The sequence below is a fragment of the Maniola hyperantus genome, chromosome 11 (assembly GCF_902806685.2).
Source record: "Maniola hyperantus chromosome 11, iAphHyp1.2, whole genome shotgun sequence".
In the NCBI taxonomy this organism is placed as follows: Eukaryota; Metazoa; Arthropoda; class Insecta; order Lepidoptera; family Nymphalidae; genus Maniola; species Maniola hyperantus.
Genome location: NC_048546.1, coordinates 15,081,241 through 15,101,964, shown reverse-complemented (window position 1 = coordinate 15,101,964; position 20,724 = coordinate 15,081,241). Strand labels below are relative to the sequence as shown.

At 38.9% G+C, this 20,724-nt stretch overlaps 2 protein-coding genes across 5 annotated transcripts in view; both read left to right on the top strand.

Annotated features, from left to right (window-relative positions):
* The first annotated feature begins 181 nt into the window (after positions 1 to 181).
* LOC117986741 (organic cation transporter protein-like) lies at positions 182 to 17,576 on the top strand. The gene is made up of 7 exons (XM_034973613.2): positions 182 to 819; positions 9,683 to 9,893; positions 12,743 to 12,843; positions 13,846 to 14,000; positions 14,443 to 15,075; positions 15,747 to 15,928; positions 16,725 to 17,576. The coding sequence occupies exons 1-7, from the start codon at positions 635 to 637 to the stop codon at positions 16,935 to 16,937; spliced, it is 1,680 nt and encodes a 559-aa protein (XP_034829504.2). The 5' UTR covers positions 182 to 634; the 3' UTR covers positions 16,938 to 17,576.
* Positions 17,577 to 17,845: 269 nt separating this feature from the next.
* Positions 17,846 to 20,724, top strand: part of galene — a 34,272-nt gene continuing 31,393 nt past the window's right edge. Inside the window, exons 1-4 of one of the 4 annotated variants that reach the window (XM_069501724.1) lie at positions 17,846 to 18,847; positions 19,178 to 19,306; positions 19,606 to 19,725; positions 20,087 to 20,213. In XM_069501724.1, coding sequence (XP_069357825.1) covers positions 18,764 to 18,847; positions 19,178 to 19,306; positions 19,606 to 19,725; positions 20,087 to 20,213 — 460 coding nt within the window. In that variant the 5' untranslated portion in view covers positions 17,846 to 18,763. Of the gene's footprint in view, positions 18,848 to 18,886; positions 19,014 to 19,177; positions 19,307 to 19,605; positions 19,726 to 20,086; positions 20,214 to 20,724 lie in introns of those variants that run through there. The other 3 variants (XM_034973612.2, XM_069501723.1, XM_069501722.1) reach the window with 3 other exon arrangements.

Below are 20,724 nucleotides of genomic sequence, written 5' to 3'. Positions count from 1 at the left end.
AATACTTCATGTATGCAGTTTTATGTTCTTCTTGCTTTATACAGCTTACAAACATCACGATAAAACATAGTTTATTTTCTAAACAAAGAGTGGGAAAAATGTCAAGAAATCTCATAATGTCTAAGTAACCTTTATACAGATCTGTATGTGCCGCCAAGGTGCCGCCACTGTCGGAGAGGAGCGCGACGCGTGCGCACACTCCACGACGACGCGTGACGCGTGACGCGTGGCTGCGGATAGTACTATTCTGTGCTGCGGACTAGGGCGGCAACGCACGGACAACAATACCGTATCTAAACAAATAACTATTGTTATCCCCGTCCATATATCTTAAATAAAAATTTACTCTAAAACCCAAAACACACTCAGAGATAAAAAATTGCGACTCATAAATTAATGACTCCAACAGCTGTTTCTATTAATGTAAAAGAAATTCCAATTTTGGCTGACAATTTGTGAGCGGACCTCGAGTTTCCTCATTTAAATAAATAAAATAATTAAATAAACCAAATAGTATATGTAACGAACAAATGTTTTTTGGTTTAAAGTGCTATAGATATAAAGTGAAACGTGGTGATAATTATATGGGCAGTAATTAAAGTTATAGTCAACTTTTAAATAAAAAATAAGTAAAATGGGAAATGACGAGAAGGTTTCGACGCAGAGGGCAGGTCAGGTGGACCCTGACGCCTTGATGCAGGAGTTGGGGCAGTTCCGCAAGTTCCACGTGCTGAACTACTTCCTGCTGGGCCTGGTGCCGTTCGCGCTGGCGCACTACACCATCAACTATGTGTTCTTGGCGGCTGACGTCGACTACAGGTGATAGTGATTACTTAGACGTAGTTTAGTCATTGATCTCTACAAATAATGTAAAAAGAGAAATTACCTAAATTATTCAACGTACCGGCAGATCAATCCAAACAATTTAATAAAAACGTTAAAAAAATTACCCCCGGAAAGCCGAAGTCAGCTAACTTTTTATAAGTAAAATCAATTTCATTGATAAGTTACTCTCGATATAATCTGGATATAAGTTCCAGCGTATTGTCAAGATGTTTGTTTTCAATGAAACCTTGAGGCTTGAGCAGACTTGCAAGAATCAAGAACTTGGAAAGTCTCAAACATCTCTACAAAACTTTTTCGAGAAAATCGTTGGAGTAGAATAGAATAGAATATTATTTAGGTAGGTACTTACTTTGCAAACACATTCAAAAAGTCTTCAAGAATTAAATGCCACATTAAAACATTTGCTTTTACCTTTTCAAAGGACTTCTGCCATTCTGCTCTACTTAGTGGGTATTTTCAAAGGACTTCTGCCATTCTGTTCTACTTAGTGGGTATTTTCAAAGGACTTCTGCCATTCTGCTCTACTTAGTGGGTATTTTCAAAGGTCTTCTGCCATTCTGCTCTACTTAGTGGGTATTTTCAAAGGTCTTCTGCCGTTCTGCTCTACTTAGTGGGTATTTTCAAAGGTCTTCTGCCATTCTGCTCTACTTAGTGGGTATTTTCAAAGGTCTTCTGCCATTCTGCTCTACTTAGTGGGTATTTTCAAAGGTGTTCTGCCATTCTGCTCTACTTAGTGGGTATTTTCAAAGGTCTTCTGCCATTCTGCTCTACTTAGTGGGTATTATCGTGAGTAAGTAGTTTTTACCAGCAAAATATTTTTTTGCGTAAATTATATCCGAGTACCTACCTAGGCCGTTATTAAAGGATCTTATGTTAGTGATGTAGAGTAGATGACGATTTTAAGTTAGTGGTTCGTAAGAAAACTAAACTTAAAAATATGCGTGGTACATTGCAGAACTCGGCCCGAATTTTGGTGAGCGAATCCAAAAGTGCCATTTACTTGTCTCGGGCTAAAAAGAGTACCACCGAAGACGACATTAAAAATCATATTAAAGACATGAATCAAGAGTGCTTCAGCGTCGAGTTATTAAAACAAAATCGTGACGTAGATTTTAATTCTTATAAAATAGTGGTGTCTAGTAGCCAGCTGAGCACCTTCTTGAACAGTAATTTTTGGCCTCAGGGCTTAGTATTTCGTCGCTTCAGAGACCGTAATGCGCAAAGCGTTGCCGCCACTAACAATAAACTCAATGGATAGTACGCCCGAAAATAATTACAATTACGTAACTATTGCGTCCTTCAACTGTAAGTCCGTAAAGCGGTCTGCGCAGCATGTACGCCACTTATGTCAAAACGTTGACATAATAGCCCTCCAAGAAACGTGGCTGCTGCCACATGACATTAATTTCATAAATGAAATTGATAAAGATTTTAGCTGTTACTCGAAATCTTCGGTAGACACCTCTGCCGGCGTGTTGCGTGGCAGGCCGTACGGAGGGCTAGCGTTAATGTGGCGCAGATCGCTCTTTCCAGATGTCACTATAGTGGATTGTAACAGTGACCGATTAATTGCGGTTAAAATTAAGACCCATAATTGTGATATGTTAGTATTTAGTATTTATATGCCCTGTGATAGTGATAAAGTAGATGATTTAATTGAGTTTACGAGCTGTCTCGCGCAACTTAATGCCATTGTTAGTGACAGTAATATAGAAGTTGTGTTTGCTTTGGGCGACTTTAATGCGCACCCTTGCGCCCGCTTCGGACGGGAACTTTTTGAATTCTGTTCGGCCGAGTCCTGGGTGTGTGCGGATGTGGATCTATTGGGTTTGAACTCCAATACTTACACTTTTATGTGTGAGTCGAGTGGCTCAAGAAGATGGCTTGACCACTGTTTAGGCACGGAGGCGGCGTTTAAAATGATAAAAGGTATAAATGTTGTCAATGACGTACACTGGTCAGACCACTTTCCGCTACTGATAGATATTAATATTGACGTCATTGTAAAAAAAATAGAATGTAACATAGGCAATACCCGTAACAATTGCAAAATTCTCTGGAATAATAGAAATCTTGACCAGATTAATCAATACGGAGAATATTGTTTTAGAAAATTAAAACTAGTTAGTACTTATACTAGTCATTTCGATAGCTGTGATAAAAATAACTGTGATATTTTAGAGTGTAAGCTTACTATTGACAATATGTATAATGAAGTGGTAAGTATTTTACAGGCTGGAGCCGAGTTAAGTTGTTCTCGTAGCGGTGCAGGAAATAAGGGTAGACAGATCGCTGGCTGGAACTATCATGTAAAATTAAGCCACGAACAAGCTAGACTATATTTTAGTTGGTGGGTTGACGTTGGTAAACCGGATCATGGATATATATATGAAAATATGTTAAAATTTAGAAAAATATTTAAAAACAAATTAAAATGGTGCCAAAGAAACCAAGAAATGATAAAGATGGATAAAATAGCTGAAAATAGAGATAAAAAGAATTTTCCAAAATTTTGGAAGGCCACCAAAAACCTCCAACATAAGGATGTCCTACCCGTATCTGTGAATAATGAACAGGACCCGAATAGAATCGCGGACATGTTTGCTAACCATTTTAAAGTGCAACCTATGGAAGTGGGTAGTGAACAAAATGTTGAGACCATTGTGTCCGATACATCCTTGCAGCAGAACTCGTCTGTTGATCTGAATAATATTTTCACTCCAGATAACATTGCGCAAACTGTAAGATGTATAAAGCGTGGCAAGTCTCCGGGACACGATGGCCTCAGCATTGAGCACATACTCTATGCCAGTGATGAAGTTTATCGGGTCTTGTCCATTATATTCAAGTTATGCTTAAAGCACAGTTATTTACCACAGGGCCTTATGAAAACGGTAGTAGCCCCCATCGTAAAAAATAGAACCGGCGATCTGTCTAACCTTACCAACTATAGACCCATATCGTTAGGTACTGTGGTCGGAAAAATCTTGGAAAGGCTCTTACAACCCGAACTGACCAGGAATTTTAATATTGACGATGCTCAGTTTGGTTTTCGTGCCGGACTCTCCACAGATTCGGCTATTTTAAGTCTCAAATATACTGTAAACTATTATGTTAATAGAGATACTTCAGTATATGCATGTTTTCTAGATCTAAGCCGGGCATTTGACCTTGTTAATTACAAAATACTATGGCGTAAACTTGATAGACACGTACCAAAAGAATTAATGAATCTGTGGAGATTTTGGTACGAGAACCAAACTAACTACGTAAAATGGGGCGATGCACTCTCTAGTGAATACAGACTAGAGTGTGGCGTTCGTCAAGGAGGGCTAACGTCTCCGGACCTATTTAACCTTTATATCAATGACCTTATCGGGAGGCTGAGAAGTACCAAAGTCGGTTGCCATATTGGTAACATCTGTGTTAACAATTTGAGCTACGCTGATGACATGGTGCTCCTCAGCCCCTCAATAAATGGACTTAGGAAACTGCTCAATATTTGTGAGCAGTTTGCTACAGAACATGCTCTCAAATATAATGTAGCAAAAACTGAAATGCTCGTCTTCAAAGCGGGCAAGGGTCCGGAGACCGTTCCGCCGGTATATCTGAATGGGTCGTCGGTTCGGGTTGTCAAGAGCTTTAAATATTTGGGCCATATTTTATCAGAAGACATAAAAGATGACAGAGATATGGAGAGGGAGCGCAGGGCTCTTTCGGTACGGGCTAACATGATAGCGCGCAGATTCGCTCGTTGCTCCGATGATGTGAAGGTGACGTTATTTAAAGCTTTTTGTCAATGTTTCTACACATGTCAGCTGTGGACAAAGTTTACCAAGCGCAGCTATAATGCACTTAGGGTACAATATAACAACGCCTTCCGCATCCTAATGAAGCACCCGCGTTTCTGCAGTGCTAAAGCTATGTTTGCTGCTGCAAGAGTCCCTGACTTCTTCGCCATACTCCGAGCAAGGACGGCATCCTTCTGGAAAAGACTGACACACAGTACAAACGCTATCTTGTGTGCTGTTGTAGAGGACCTTAGTAATCCTTTTACAAAGCATTGGTCCAACCTGCATCGGTGCGACAATAACACCTTTACTTAGATTTTTTTTTAAATTGTTAGCTCCATTTTTTTACATTAATATTATATTCTAATCAATTCTAATATTAATTTAATCCGCTTCATACTGTGTATATTGTTATGGGTTGTATTTTCATTGCCTGAAATAAAAATTATTTATTTATTATTATTATTATTTATCAAATCGCCGACGCATGTAACTACCTATAGGTATAGTAGGCACGTCAAGCTAACTATGATATGATAATTTTGCAGTTATAATAGCTAACGTCCTGTCTTTCAGTTCAATGTACCTATTGTTTAACATTACATGACTTCGACACACAGTGGTTTCGACGTCAGCGACATCGACTGTAATAAATAATTCTGTATTGAAAATTTTGGCTGCTTTAATATTTTAGTGCTGGACTATATTCAAAAAGGAAAGATTTGTACTTCCTTTCTGATAGTATTTTGTATACTACTAGCTTATTCTCGCAACTTTGTCCACGTGGACTACACAAATTTCAACCCTCTATTTAACCGCCTTAAGGGTTGTCTATTTAAACATCCTTTGGTAGGTAATAGCTATCTGCATGCCAAATTTCAGCCCGATCCGTCCAGTAGTTTGAGCTATGCATTGATAGATTAGTCAGTCAGTCAGTCAGCGTTTCCTTTTATAAATATTATCTGAATCTCGTAGTGATTCCACACCTTTTGCTTCGCGATGCCACAAATGACCATCTCTGTGTGCCCTCTTACACCAACTGTCACATGTCGCATGCATGCATGCATGTGTCTACATGTCATGAAGCGAGGCATTATAGCTCCGTGTACCCTCTTACACCAACTGTCACATGTCGCATGCATGCATGCATGTGTCTACATGTCATGAAGCGAGGCATTATAGCTCCGTGTACCCTCTTACACCAACTGTCACATGTCGCATGCATGCATGTGTCTACATGTCATGAAGCGAGGCATTATAGCTCCGTGCCCAATTCTAACTTTATACACTTTGTCGGCGTACAAGGATTACTTAGAAAACTTGTAGTATTGTTCCATGAACTCTGGCAAGTTAAACCTTATCACTGTCAACAGCTAACTTGTGTTAGTGTGTAAATATAACAGGCGCCAAACAAAATCAACATATTTTATTGAACTAGTTTGGTTGCACGCACAACTATATCTACATACCTACTGACTGACTGACTACCGTACCGAGGTACTACTTAATGATAAGTAACATTAAACACGATGAAGTCCTTTTCTGTAAAACAACTATGATACAACGCGTGCATCATTTCAATGCATTGAGAAACATTCAGAATTATTATATTTCTCAATTTTTAGATTTTGTACTTTTACGTAAATGAAAGAAAAAATGCTAGCGTTAATGACTAGGAATTACTTTATTTACTTAATTTTAATTATGATGGTATCATTTTGCAACTATCTATAAGTACCTGTATATTATTTATAGACATATAACTACTTACTAGGTTTCCTAACCACCATAACTAATACTTATAACATAACTGAAACTTATGGCAGTTTATGCCACAAACAACAATTACGCGTAAAACTTGGTAGGTACATTATGTCTTATTTCTAGTTTTCAACAGACCTATACTTAGTTTCCTTCATTATACTTAATTCACTGAAAAATGGCTACAGTTTCCCGGAAGTGACATCAACACAGATTCTCGCAATTCTATTCTATGATCTTAATATCTTATTTTTACTTCTAATAATTACTGTCACATCAGCATCTCGTTGAAATCAATTTCACGTGATTTATAGAAATCTGTCATTTTTAGTCTTTAATATTTGTCTAGGCTATCAGGGGATGATCAGGGGATGATCAGGGGGCTCATAATTTACAAGAGACTATTTATTATTGATATCTAATTAGCATACATTAGAGAACATTTTAACAATGATGTTTGAAAAGATAAAAACAAAACTAGAGGATGCAAACAAACATAACTGGAGGACTTGGTCCGCGTGGATTTAGGATATTTTAAATCCCGTAGGAATTCTTTAATTTTCCTATAAAAAGTAGCCTACGTCCTTCCACGGGACATAAGCTAACTCTGTATCTACCAAATTTTATCAAAATCAGTTTTACTGTTCGGCCGTGAAAAGCTTGCATACAGACAGACACACTTTCACATTTATAATATGGATTATACATTTGATGAATCTATCATTTTAAGTACTTAAGAAATAAAAGATGTGAACATCTAAAATGTTTCATCTGTAACAAGTTTGAGAATTTTAAATTTAGAACCTACGATGGGATTTATGTGTAAATTCCGTGAGGATGTACATATAACAAGTATCTCACAGGTTTGCTTCAATCGAAGTGCACAATACTGTGAGGAAGACGGAAACAGTGCACGTACAGACGACTATGTGGGCCAACACTCGTCGTCGTCTTAATGAGATAATGCGAGGCTGAACAGTGGACACCGGAAACGCGCTAAGATCCTCTAACAAGGATGTCCACTCATTTTACTCAATCTGGTAAAAACGAGATCTCATTAACAAACAACTACTAAGTACTTACAGTTATTAATATTATCTTGTTGTTCTTTTGTTCTAAGGAAGCTGCTTACTCTTATTTCTACAATATTTAACGCTACTTAATACCAAAGACACAAGGAATCTATATCTATATACATAAAAAGAAAAGCTGACTGACAGACTGACTGACTGATCTATAAACACACAGCTTGAACCACTGGACGGGATGGATGGGATGGACGGATCGGGCTGAAATTCGGCATGCAGATAGCTATTATGACGTACACAACCGCTAAGAAAGGATTTTTGAAAGTTCAACCTCTAAGTTGGTAAAATGGCTTGAAATTTATGTTGTCTACGTGAACAGAGTCGCGAGCATAAGCTAGTTGATTAAAGACCTTGAATTTTAAGATTTCTGAATTTGCAGCGATGTTTACTGACTCCAAAGTTGTGAACAAGATGTCATCGATTCATTAAAATAAAAACAAAACATTACTCAGTTTTCGTGGTTTTATAATTTTGCTATACCTACTTACCAGTTCCTATTACATTATGATTGTATTTGTGTATGATTGATCATTATTTTGTTCAGCTCTTATTGAATCATTTGCAGTTTTTGTCACATCAATTTGCAAGGAATTCCCCAAATAGTCAAACAGTTAGTTGTATGCGAACAGTGGCTAAAATTAGTATCTAGTGTTGACTTTTTATATACTACTCGTACCTACATCCTGCATTAGAGATATTACATAGAATTCTGCCATCAAACAGTAGTTCAAGCTTTTTTATGCCAGCTATGAAACGTTCAAACACTGATATTTGATTGCTGAAAGGCAGATATCATTCTGGCGGTAGAAGCTATCATTCTGGCGGTAGAAGCTATCATTCTGGCGGTAGAAGCTATCATTCTGGCAGTAGAAGCTAATAGATGTTTAGCATGAGCGTGGAGGCATTTGATGTTGTATAAGTTTACTGTTTAGCTTATACTTAGTCAGTGTATAGCGATGGGTCATCACGAGGTTGTTGAAAGTTTCTAAGTTATGTCATGACCTTTAGTGCTTTGTAGATGCAGGCCAGCCCCCCGATTGTGTAAGAAAAACGTATTAATTTATTATTTATTACATTACAAACAATATACACTAACAGTCTTAACCAAAGCGTGTACATGCAAAGTTATTACAGCTAATTAGTAATCACATTCTAAAACTATATTATAATCTATTTAAATAGAAAAAAATTGCTTTTATGAAAGCTGTATCTTTTTGATAGAACACGTCGGCATCTGGGAGTTGATGCAGCGTATTAATCGTAGGTAATCGTCAAAAAATTCTGCCCTTTGATTGGTTGATTCGCTGTTTACATTTTCCCACAGCCAATCAAAGGGCAGAATTTGTTGACGATAACGATAACGATGAATACGTTTTTCTTACACAATTGGGGGGCAGGTATAGTCAATTTCTCCATTTCTCTCTATTAATAATTATTAACATGGTCTATTAACTTGTTTTCTTGTCGGTCTGTTTATTTTTTAAGTTATGCTCTCTGATATGATTGGCGAATTATTGTTCACACCGACACCATGCGTCACTTTGTTTTGTATACACTCGCCTTCCTTGTTAATATCTCGTCTTATTGGGCTGCGTGGACAATGAGATTCAATATTTGGACTCATTTACACAATATACCTAATATGGGAGCACAATTAGTATCCTTACTTTATTTTGTTTGTGGTCTTCTTTATATTATTGTGAGTAATTCACTAATGGATAGTGTAGATGTTCACAATACCAGTCATGATCATGTCAAGTTAAAGCTTTCTTTGTCTATTTTGGAATTTAAACGTCTTAGTTAGTTAGTTGTTGTTAGTTAGTTGTTGTTCAAACCATGCTGTGAAATGTTCTAACCAGCAGGCCCTCTATTGGTTTTTAGGTTTATTTGTTTCGAATCTAGTAATTATTTATTTATGGTATTTATTTATGGATTTGTAGAAATATTGAGTAGTAAACTGACTTGAGGACATCGAAATATAAATAAGTACTTATTTTGAACTTTAACTTCTGAGGATGAGGATTTAGAATAGAATGTAATTGTACATACCTACCTATTACCTACTCATAATGCTAGAAATCATAACTTAAGTTCCAAGTGAGGTGATAGAATTAACGAGGCTTTGAACGACACAACTTATCATGAATATTCTATACATGTGATCGTCTTATATGATAGTGTGCTGTGATGTTTCAGATGTGTGGTGCCGGAGTGTGAATCCGCCAACAGTACGGACTACAGCCCCTCATGGCTGGAAGGGGCCCTGGCCGGCAGCGGGCGCGAGCGGCGCTGTGCCAGCAAGGCCCCCGTCGACGCCGAGCTGCCGTGCGAGGCGGGGGCCTTCTCAGAAGAGCTGCGGCCCTGCGACCGCTGGCTCTATGCTTCCAAGGATACCATCGTGGCAGAGGTAAGGTGTTGTTGCAACCAGACTCCTATGTATTGTATAGCTCCTCCTAGCCTCCTCTTACACTCCTCTTGTACTCCCTTGTACACAAAGCTGATGTGTGAGAAGGGGCCTTCTCGGAAGAGTGACCCACGGCCCTGCAACTACGGACTTTATGCTTCCATAATACACAATTTTGCAATTTTTGCAATTTTCAGAGCCAGGATGAAAATGAAAATGAAAATGAAAATCTTTTTTATTCGTATAAACTTTTACAAGTGCTTACGAATAGTCGGATGCATCTACTACTGGTTCGGAATGCCTTTCCTGCCGAGAAGAACCAGCAAGAAACTCGGCGGTTGCTCTTTTCAAATATTTGATATAGGTACAAGATTGTGCCATGTATTAAATAGTATTTGCAGTCTTGTGCGTCGCCGGAACGAGCTGCAGGTCAAATCCACGCTCTTTTATCATTTAGATAATCTTCAATTGTGTAATATGCTTTTTTCAGGAGCATATTTTTAATAGATTTTTTAAACTTGTGCAAAGGTAAGTCCAAAATAGTTTGCGGGATTTTATTATAAAAGGTAATACCCATACCCACAAATGACTTTTGGACTTTCCTGAGGCGGAAGGCAGGAGCTGCAAGTTTGTCTCTGTTTCTAGTTTGCATTATGAGCATTAGGTACCTATATTATGTGAATTGGTGCCATTGTGCTATTGCTGTAGCTTATTCCCTAAAAAGGAAATCACGTGATTTATTATTTATTGGTTATGAAGAACAAGGTATTGATGTAAATGGCAATTATGTACCTAGTTAGGTGCATTTAAGTTCTGTCTCTAGCATAAATGTACGAAGTCTGTACTTCGTAACTCATTCCAGAATTGAATAATTAAATTAATAATTATTATCTACACTTTAGTTTTTAGTTTTGAGTTAAATGTTTAACGACGTACCTTATAATAGTTTGTGCGATCGTATCTACTTATATTATTTACGTCTTTAAAAGATATTTATCTCGATTCTAGAATATAACGTCGTTAAATTAACTTTTTGGGAAAAATCCCAAACTGTTTATTGAAACAAAAAAATATCAAAAGAAGTTCAAAAGTTTATTTAGAAATATTGTTATCATAGTAGGTATAATAATTAATTAAGAAAATAATGTAAACTAAATATCTCATCTAAACCACCGCAACGAGGCAAGGTGCCAAGAACGCTGGCTTTGTTACCTCATTGAATGGCCAGACTATAGGTATATGCTAACCGAGGTAACTGCCAGCGCAGCCCCATGTGGATTCCACGAGAAGTTTTTTTAGATTTATGTGTGAATTTTTCTATTTGTTTTTCTTTCGGTAGAGTTATTCCCTAGATAAGTTGATGAGTAGATTTGTTGTTGCGGCAAACGATATTGCTCTGAGATGATATAATTAACTCTTGCCTAACACTTAGCATGAACGTTATGGTATTTTATTGTTATCAGGTATCAGGGCCATTCTTCATTCAAATCGTATTGTTTTGGTCGTACCTAACTAACTCCACTTTGTGATGTCAAAACCTCTTGTACTCAGCTATGCAATGTAGTAATAAAAGTTGTTAAAATCACCTTTTTCCAATTTTCAAAACTATTCAATTCAGACAATCAGAAATTATTATTGTTACAATAATAATTATTATTTATATAAATGTGTTATTTTAGTATATTATCACATTCACCGTCTTGTACACCCTGGGTGACGTTAGCGGAGTAGTTTGTGCGATCTCGTTTAGTATAGCTAACAAACAATGGACTGTAGTTTATCTCTTTAAAGCTGATCTCTTTGAGATGATATTCTGGGAAGACTTCATGCGCATTAATCCATACTTCTATATCATTATGATGGAAGCACCATTATGATCAACCCTCTTTTATTTTCCGTAGTAAAAAGTAGCCTATGTCCTTCCCCGAGATGTCAACTAACTCTGTACCAAATTTCATCAACATCGGTTAAACTGTTGGGCCGTGAATAGCTAGCAGACAGACAAACAGACGCATTTTCGCATTTATAATATTAGTATGAATTTTCATTGGAAATTTACTTATTTGACTTTCATTGAATCTTTAATTTTTTTTGTTTGTTTGCATTATTTACATCAATAGCAAATACGTAGCAAATAGAAACTGAGGCAACGGATCCAATGAAAGGAATTCATTTTGCGCATCTAAGTACTTTGAAAAATATTTGATAGTAAGTAAACTAGATTACATCCTAGTGCTTTTAAACGTGGTACCTGTTGCCTAACTGTCTACAGAAAGAGAGCTAAGGCAGCATAACTGATTTTGCGATAGTGTGCAAAACGCCAATGAATGTGTCCTAACCTTCAAACATGGCTATTATTTGCTGAATACGACCTCCAATATTTGGCAATACTTAATTAGATTGGTCTGATGTTGCTTGCTATCAAATATTTAGAGTTAACCACACTATGCTAAAAACGTTTAGTTTTTAGTGTATTCTTGGAATTTATAAAGATCCGGGTAAATATTCATCTTTGCAAAACAAACGCATTGTTATAGTAATGTTTGAAAATTTTATTAACTATTTATTAACTCTAATTTTAATTTAATTTAAATTTTATTATTGTATATTTTGTAACTTTATTATTTTCATTTCTTTTTTTAACAATTGTACATTTGTATTTGTTTACTTTTATGTATGTTCAAATGGGTTCAAGTTGCCTAAATAAATGACTATTTTATTATTATTATTACTATTATTATGGTAGATGGTACACATTACCACCCACATTTCCTTATTTTTAGAAATATTACCCAGCCTTCTTGTTCAGTCATCTAGTTTGCCAATAATAGCTTGTGATGTTCTACTCGCAGTTCGACCTGGCCTGCCAGGAGTGGAAGCGCACCCTGGTGGGCACCATCCACAACGTGGGCATGCTGGTGTCGCTGCCTATCATCGGCTACATCTCAGATCGGTCAGTGTGTACTGTGTACTTTAATTATTATCCAAATAATTCGAGCAAATCTTGTACGAATCTTTTACTTAAGGAGTACTTAAGTAGTGCTTGAGGGGGAGGAGTTGTAGGTTATTTAAGTTGTGCTTGAGGAGGAGGAGTTGTAGGTTATTTAAGTTGTGCTTGAGGAGGAGGAGTTGTAGGTTATTTAAGTAGTGCTTGAGGAGGAGGAGTTGTAGGTTATTTAAGTTGTGCTTGAGGAGGAGGAGTTGTAGGTTATTTAAGTAGTGCTTGAGGAGGAGGAGTTGTAGGTTATTTAAGTTGTGCTTGAGGAGGAGGAGTTGTAGGTTATTTAAGTAGTGCTTGAGGAGGAGGAGTTGTAGGTTATTTAAGTAGTGCTTGAGGAGGAGGAGTTGTAGGTTATTTAAGGAGTCTAGTCCAGGTACTATGTGTGATCTGACAAAATCAAAACCCCTGTATCCGTGTTCGTTGGGCGCGTGCGCAGCTAAGCAGAATCGAACTTAGCTTTCGATGGGTCCAATGTAATTTTAAGTGTCCGTAGACAAGCAAGCATAATATAATCTTCAAGCTTGTCTGGGTGTTTATCAGATTATTGTAATTCAATGACAAGGTACCCAAAGATGTTACATGTAATTTTGAATATTTCGTAATGATAACTTTGGTAATACGTTACATGGGAGGAATGAAATATCTTGCAGCAGATTTGGATGAAATTGCTGTATCTATTGATAACCTTGTGTTGTTCTTTATATTATTCATAGTTGTTTATTTGTATTGGCACCACTACGGAGTTTGAGGAATTTATCAGTCAGTCAACCACTGACCAGTGCCATTTTGCCTTTGATGAAATTTCTCAAAATCCTTGTTTAGTGGCGGACTACACTACAGAGGAAACTTGAGTGAATTTTTTTAAGTCACAAATAGCATGTTGACTATTGGATACAGTTTCAAGATCAATCTACCTAACTAACCTCTGTTCTTCATTACTGGTGAACAACTCAGATGGGGCCGCAAACGGGCCCTGGTGCTCAGCTGCACGCTGGTCGGCGCTATCGGCACCCTCAAAGCGTTCTCCGTCTCGTACGAGATGTACGTCATCGTGGAGTTCCTGGAGAGCGTGGCCGGGGCCAGCGCCTTCCCGGCTGCTTACATCCTGAGTATGATATACCTATCACTTTATTTTACTAACTTTTTCATAGTAAAAAAAAATTGTAATAGCGTGAAAGATGGTGGCTTTCTATTCGGAGGTCCGAAGTTCAATCTCTGGAAAACACCCCTCGCGGTAATGTTTTCATTTTTTGTCAAATCTCTTGATTTAACGAAAATGGAAAATATCACCGTGAGGTAATCTGCATGCTTGATCCATAATTTTCTCAAGGGTGTGTGAAGTCTGCCAATCAGAAGTTAGTCAGCGTGTTGGTCTTCATCCTTCGAATTCTGAGAAGACACACGTGTGGAGTAGTGGCGGGCAATGGGTAGATAATGATAAACGAGTAGAGAATATAGAATTTCAAATACAAACTAAGGACCTTTAGTTCCGTAGATTATGATCAATGTAAGTTAACAGTATCAGCTTTTAAAACTTTTTTGTTTTTCCAGCTATCGAGTTGCTCGGCCAGGATAAGCGAGTACTCACGACAGCATTTCTGGGCATCATGCTGGTCATCGGTGGCCTGAGCTTCGCACTCCTCGCCAAAGCCTTTCCCTACTTCCGGACCTTCATCCTCGTCGCTTACCCGCCTTCCTTGCTCTTCCTCTCCTACATCTACTTCCTCCCCGAAAGTATACGATGGTTGCTGTCCAAGGGTAGGAGAGAGGAAGCTTTGGAGATCGTCTTGAGAGCGGCGAAGATGAACAATGTGACGCTATCGGACGAGACAATGAGACAGTTGACTACTGTGGAGGAAAAGGTCAAGATAGAGGACAAGAAGGAGTCAGCAGAAGAGGGAGGGTTGTGCATGCAAGTGTTGCGATCGCCGATCATAATGACTCGGCTAGCTATATGCTCGTGGTGGTGGATCACGTGCACCTTTGTGTTCTACGGCCTCGCGATCAACTCGGTGTCGCTGGCAGGAGATAAGTACACTAACTACATGTTGGTGGTGAGCGTGGAGGTCATCGCAGTGGTGACCAACGCGCTGGTGTTGGATCGCATCGGGAGGAAGACTACGTTGCTGCTAGCGTACCTTGTCTGTGGGTTCTCTTGTGTGGCGATTGCTTTTGTACCAACCGGTAAGTAACCAACTTCGTATTATTAATAAATTGTAGAATGTAGATACATCTAAATATATAAAACGAAAAGGTGACTGACTGACTGACTGATCTATCAACGCACAACTCAAACTACTGGACGGATTGGGCTGAAATTTGGCATGCAGATAGCTACTATGACGTAGAAATCCGCTAAGAAAGGATTTTTGAAAATTCAACCTCTAAGGGGGTAAAAAAGGGGTTCAAAAATTGAATAGTCTATGCGGACGAAATCGCGGGCATACGCTAGTATAATATATTCATGTTTGTACATGATGGAGAGAGCGATGTTTGTAGTTTCCCTACACGATCAAATCATGTAAAAATGAGCCAGTCCTTCTGTCGCCAAATGAGGCTATTAACCGCGGTCAAATGTCTCGTAATTTTTTTTAGCATTAAGGCTCCATGACCCCAGGATCTGCACGGGAAACGGAACAAAAATTTGACTCTTGATAAGAGAGGCGTACTTGCGCCACTTACCGGTACCAGTCATTTCTGCCGCGACTCCTGACCTTGATGCACTTTCCCTGATATGGCACGGGGCCAACATGTCAACGCTGCGTCAATCCATAAGGTCTCTTGCCGGCTCAATGAGCGCAGGAATATCTATGGTGGCAGGAGCCCTTTTGATCGTATCGTTAATGATTGTGCAGCGATGTCGTGGCTGACGACGCTGCTGTACCTGGTGGGCAAGATCGCCATCACGCAGGCCTTCAGCGGCATCTACATGTACACGTCCGAGCTGTTCCCCACGCATGCGCGACACTCTCTGCTCGGCTTCTGCTCGATGATCGGCCGACTGGGGTCCATCATCGCACCGCAGATGCCGTTGCTGGTGAGTACAGTACCTATCCTTGATACTTGTTTCCTTGACTGCCTCGATGCTTTGGTGGCTAGCTTATTTGGCTGTGGATTTTGAAGTCCCGGGTCGAACTAATGAGTTACTGGTTGTTTTTGACTTTGTTATATTTCCGTGTCTCAGAGAAGATGTGAAAATGTTAGTACTGCGCCTGATGTTTCCTGGTCGTGTCGCATTGCATGCATTGCATTGTAGAAGTCAGTATGAGGGAACCTACTCCAAGTATAAAATCTCATGCGTAGTTGGCTAGTTTCTGCGGAGATTGGTTGATGTGAGTGAAATTCTATCAGGAGAGCATTATTTTCCTGGAGGATAAATAGTTCAGGGCTGAATTCAAAAAGTGCTTTCATGATGCAAGCTTAGACTGTAGGATAAATCTATGTTCCGAATTTAGAATCAATGCCTTCTAATTTATTGGAAAGATTTGACGGGCAATATTGTAAATAATCAGCCTTTTTATTATCATCCCATCACCACCATCTCTACCCATCGTCGGCTCACTAATGAGCTGTGAATGAGAACAGTCTACCACGCTTGTCAAGTGCGAATTGGCAGACTTCGCAGACATCTTTGATTGAAAAAAAAATATCTCTCAGGCATTCATGTTTCTCAACCCTCGCCGTCAAATTGATACAATAAATGGTCCTCATATTATTATGTTGCGCCAAAGTCCCTCATGTGACTATGATAAAAGCTTCAAAGTGTTTATTGGTAGAAAAATCCGCCCTAGTTTTTAAATGTCGTATGTCATACAAAGTGTTTCCCCTTGCAGGCGATCTACGTGGAGTGGCTGCCGTCGGTGCTGTTCGGCGCCGCAGCACTGGCGGCGGGCGCGCTGATGCTGAGCACGCCCGAGACGCTGCACACGAGGCTGCCTGACACCATCCGAGAGGCCGAGCGTCTCGCCTCACAGCCGCGCGCCACCCACACACCACGCGCCAGCAACAGAGCCGTGCCAGACGCACAAGCTACGTCTAAATTTTAATTATACATAATTTAATTTAAATTAAAAGTTTGAATAGAATAAGTGCAAGTGTAAAAGTAGAATAGTAAAAATAGTAGATCCAAAAGCATCTGATACTTTTTAACAATTACCGAAACAAGGTTTTAGCTGATGGAGAGAGGAACCTATTAAAGATAAATATAAGTCCCGCAAATTGATAATGCGTGTGGCATATTTTCATTTCGGCTAACGTCAAAATGACGTTATTTCGATGTCAACGAGACATGGTTCCAGCACAATAGGAACTTGCGGGACTTATAGCAGAAAACGGATACTTGTATAATAGCGCCTTATATGTATGATTTTATTTATATTGAAAAATGAAGATGAGTATAGAATCTTAACAGCTAATTTATTGTTTGAAGGATTGTAGGTGCGTAGCTAAATATACTAAATTTGACAAAATAGCAGGTAATGAAGTAATAGTGATATAGTATGTTGTGATGTTAGTATATAATAGCAGTAATAGTTTTACAAAATAGTAGTAAGAACAGTGTGGTGAATGTGTTATTGACGCTGATAAGTCGATGATGATGTGAAATTGTTCTTATTTATTCATTTTTATAATAATTGTAATAATATTGTGATATTTATGAAATATAATTTATAATTTGTATTACATGTTATTTTAGTATTTACACGTATTTTTATAGATAATAATGTTATTTTAGTAACAGAAAAGATCGCCATTGAAGGTAATATCGTTACGGAGGGAGACGCCACGATGTCTGTGACAGTATGTTTTGTGTAAAACATAATATTAGTTGTATAACTATGCCTCATGGATGATATTGACCTGTGTACGTGACAGGCTGAAATGACAATCGGGGGGGGGGGGGGGGGGCGGGGGGGGGGACACGAGCGAAGGCATCAGCTAGTAACCCCTGTGAAATAGCTGGGGTTTGAAATTCATATAGTCCACGCTGACGAAGTCGCGAGCATAAACCAGTAAAAAATAAATTCTTCAGACATCGATCAGTCGAAAATCAAAATAAGGCATAGAAAAGCCTGTGTCACTCTCCAGGCCTTTATCTATACCCATGCAAAAATCACGTCAATCCGTTGCACCGTTGCGACGTGATTGCTGACGTGACGCGAACAAATCAACAAACAAACACACTTTCGCATTTATAATAAGGGTACTGATTTCAATAAGCAACACCACAATAGAAAGTTTCGGAGATAGTTTTGGTCTCACTCACCCTCACCATAGTTTTCATTAATCTATGTTAATGTTTGGATTGCTTCACAACACAACAGTTAAATTGAGTACGATCCAGCGTCGAACAGTGATTGCGAAACTCCGTATCCTCGTAAATAACGTTGGGTTGTGGATAATAAACCTTCGGAATCCCGCCTCCAGTACCGATTTATCCCAGTTCCCACCGAGCTGCGCCCGCGCCGCCTGCCATCAACATTTACTGACAACTCCACTAAATAACACAAATATTTGAATGTTACCGTGATGTTCGCGATTACAAGATAGTGAAAATAATAGCTAGAGGTGCATTCTGTGTTGACATTGATGTAGGTATTCAAATGCAAATAAAACACACGATGATTAAGAAAACTTAGAGTCAAAGCCAAACATAATGAATGATCGAAGATAAATTATTGATTAATTCAGTGTTAGTGCTAATATCTAGATAGGCGTTATAGTGAAGTGAGGCCGAGGGCGGATGGGGAAAGAATTTATGTTCACGAAACGTTTTCAGTTTAAGTGGGTGTACAATCAATTAGTGTGACTTTGAGTAGATGTAAGTAATACAGTGTTGTCTGAAGAAAGATCCTCGTAGAGGAGAGCCAGGATGTCTCGTCGTGACACGCGCATAGAACGCGTCGACTACCCCCCGCCGCCCCCGCCGCCCCCGCCGCCCAGCAAGTGCGCTATGGTAATATAATAGTCTTGGACTGTAGTCATAAAATTACGTGATTTTTTGTATAGCGGTAGTTTATGAGGCTCTAGCCCCATAAACTACCGCTTCATTAAATTATTCATTAAAGAGAATTATTTAAATTAAAAAAAAACCATATTATTATACATAATAATATAATATGGTAAATATCGTATATATCTAGAGATGTTGTTAGCTCTACAATCTTGCACTAAAATTGAAAAAAATTGAATTTAAATTAAATACACAAAATTTTACAAAATTTTAATCCCTTTTTTGAGTTTTACCCTAATTACGAAACCAACGAACTTTGAAACTTCTCTGTAGGTTCTGTACTACACGTGGAAGCTATGCTCGGTGGTGTTCTCCCACTTCGTGATGATCAGCCTGGTAGTGGCCTACTGCATCCTGGGGGCCGTCACCTTCGAGAAGCTGGAGGCGCAGCATGAGAGAGAGGTATACCCTCCATGGTTCTGCAGACGTTATCCTGGTGCTGCATACGTTCATGGGCAGCGGTATTCACTTAGCAGCAGATGACCCGCCTGTTCGCTTGCTCGCTATTTTTTATTAAAAAGAAGAATAGGACGCAGACCGCCGTACTCAGAGTCGATAATCGTTACTCAAGATTGAGTTAAAACGAGACAGATTTATGTGAGAAATACAGCTCTGTCTCGTTTTAACTAAACTTAAGTAACGATTAAGCGACTCTGAGTACGGCTGAGAGAGAGACAAAGTGAATGTGCAGTTGGTTGCAGGTGAAGATGAACATATCACAGATCCGCGGCAACACTACGCACAGCATCTGGACCATGACCAACAAGGTGCCTTATCTCAATCAGCTCAACTGGACCGCTGAAGTCGTCGACATGCTGAAGGTGAACACATTCACATTTATGTTAAACTAGCACCAAAAAATTCTGAAAGATATGTGAAGTCTGCCAATCCGGACTCGGCCAACATGGTTGACAAAGCCTTCCTCATTCTGAGAGCAGGCCCATTTTGGGATGCAGATAGCTATTATGACGTAGCCATCCGCTAAGAGAGGATTTTTGAAATTTCAACCCTTAAGGGGGTAAAATAGGGGGTCGAAATTTGTGTAGTCCACGCGGGTGAATTCTGAGTTCAAAACTTTCCCTTCTTTTATCCTGTGTGTGCACAGTCAATTATAAAAGTTACTAAGTATACAGATTTAGTTTAGTTTCATTGTTCTTGTGAAACTCATAACCGGTTACGCAGGATTTTGAAAACGCGATCTTGCTGGAGATGAAGGTGAGAGGCTGGGACGGGAACGAGAGCACGGAGCACATTCAGTGGACTTTCTTCGGTGCTCTCTTCTACTCCATCATCGTCATCACTACCATTGGTAAGTGGTACAACTATATACAGTAGCCGGCGAGAAATATTGTAAGTACGTCGACCTTTAGAACTTGGGACTTATAACTAAATATACTAAACATTTGGAAAAGGGAGCTGTTTAGTGCTAGAATTATACAAGATCAAAAGTACGGGACAAGATATGACATACGAGTTCACCCCTTGGCTTGCAGTAAAACAAGAATATTTCATAACAATTGTCTCTTTGTTGATAATAATGAAAAATTATAAGACATTCTATTAGAGTTCCAACAAAAATGTTTGGTTTGAGTAATTCGGGCGAGTTGCCATTTATCAACGGAAACCGGCGCCGGCGCACGCCGCCGCTGGCCGGCTGCCAAACCGTCTCTACGTACAAGTGGATTTTTATATTAACCTCAGTTATTCGGCCTACAGTTTATAATGACCTACAAATTGAGTACAAATCATACGTTTTCATTGAAAATTGAAATATCTTCGTTTCTTGGAAATTAAATATTTGAGAAACTTTTGCTTGAAGA

Excerpts from the sequence above, each read along its gene's own strand:
- LOC117986741 (XM_034973613.2), top strand. The coding sequence starts at position 635 with ATGGGAAATGACGAGAAGGTTTCGACGCAGAGGGCAGGTCAGGTGGAC. Across the intron at positions 14,001-14,442 it reads CCCGGCTGCTTACATCCTGA|CTATCGAGTTGCTCGGCCAG; the intron begins GTATGATATACC and ends TTGTTTTTCCAG. Across the intron at positions 15,076-15,746 it reads GATTGCTTTTGTACCAACCG|CGATGTCGTGGCTGACGACG; the intron begins GTAAGTAACCAA and ends ATGATTGTGCAG.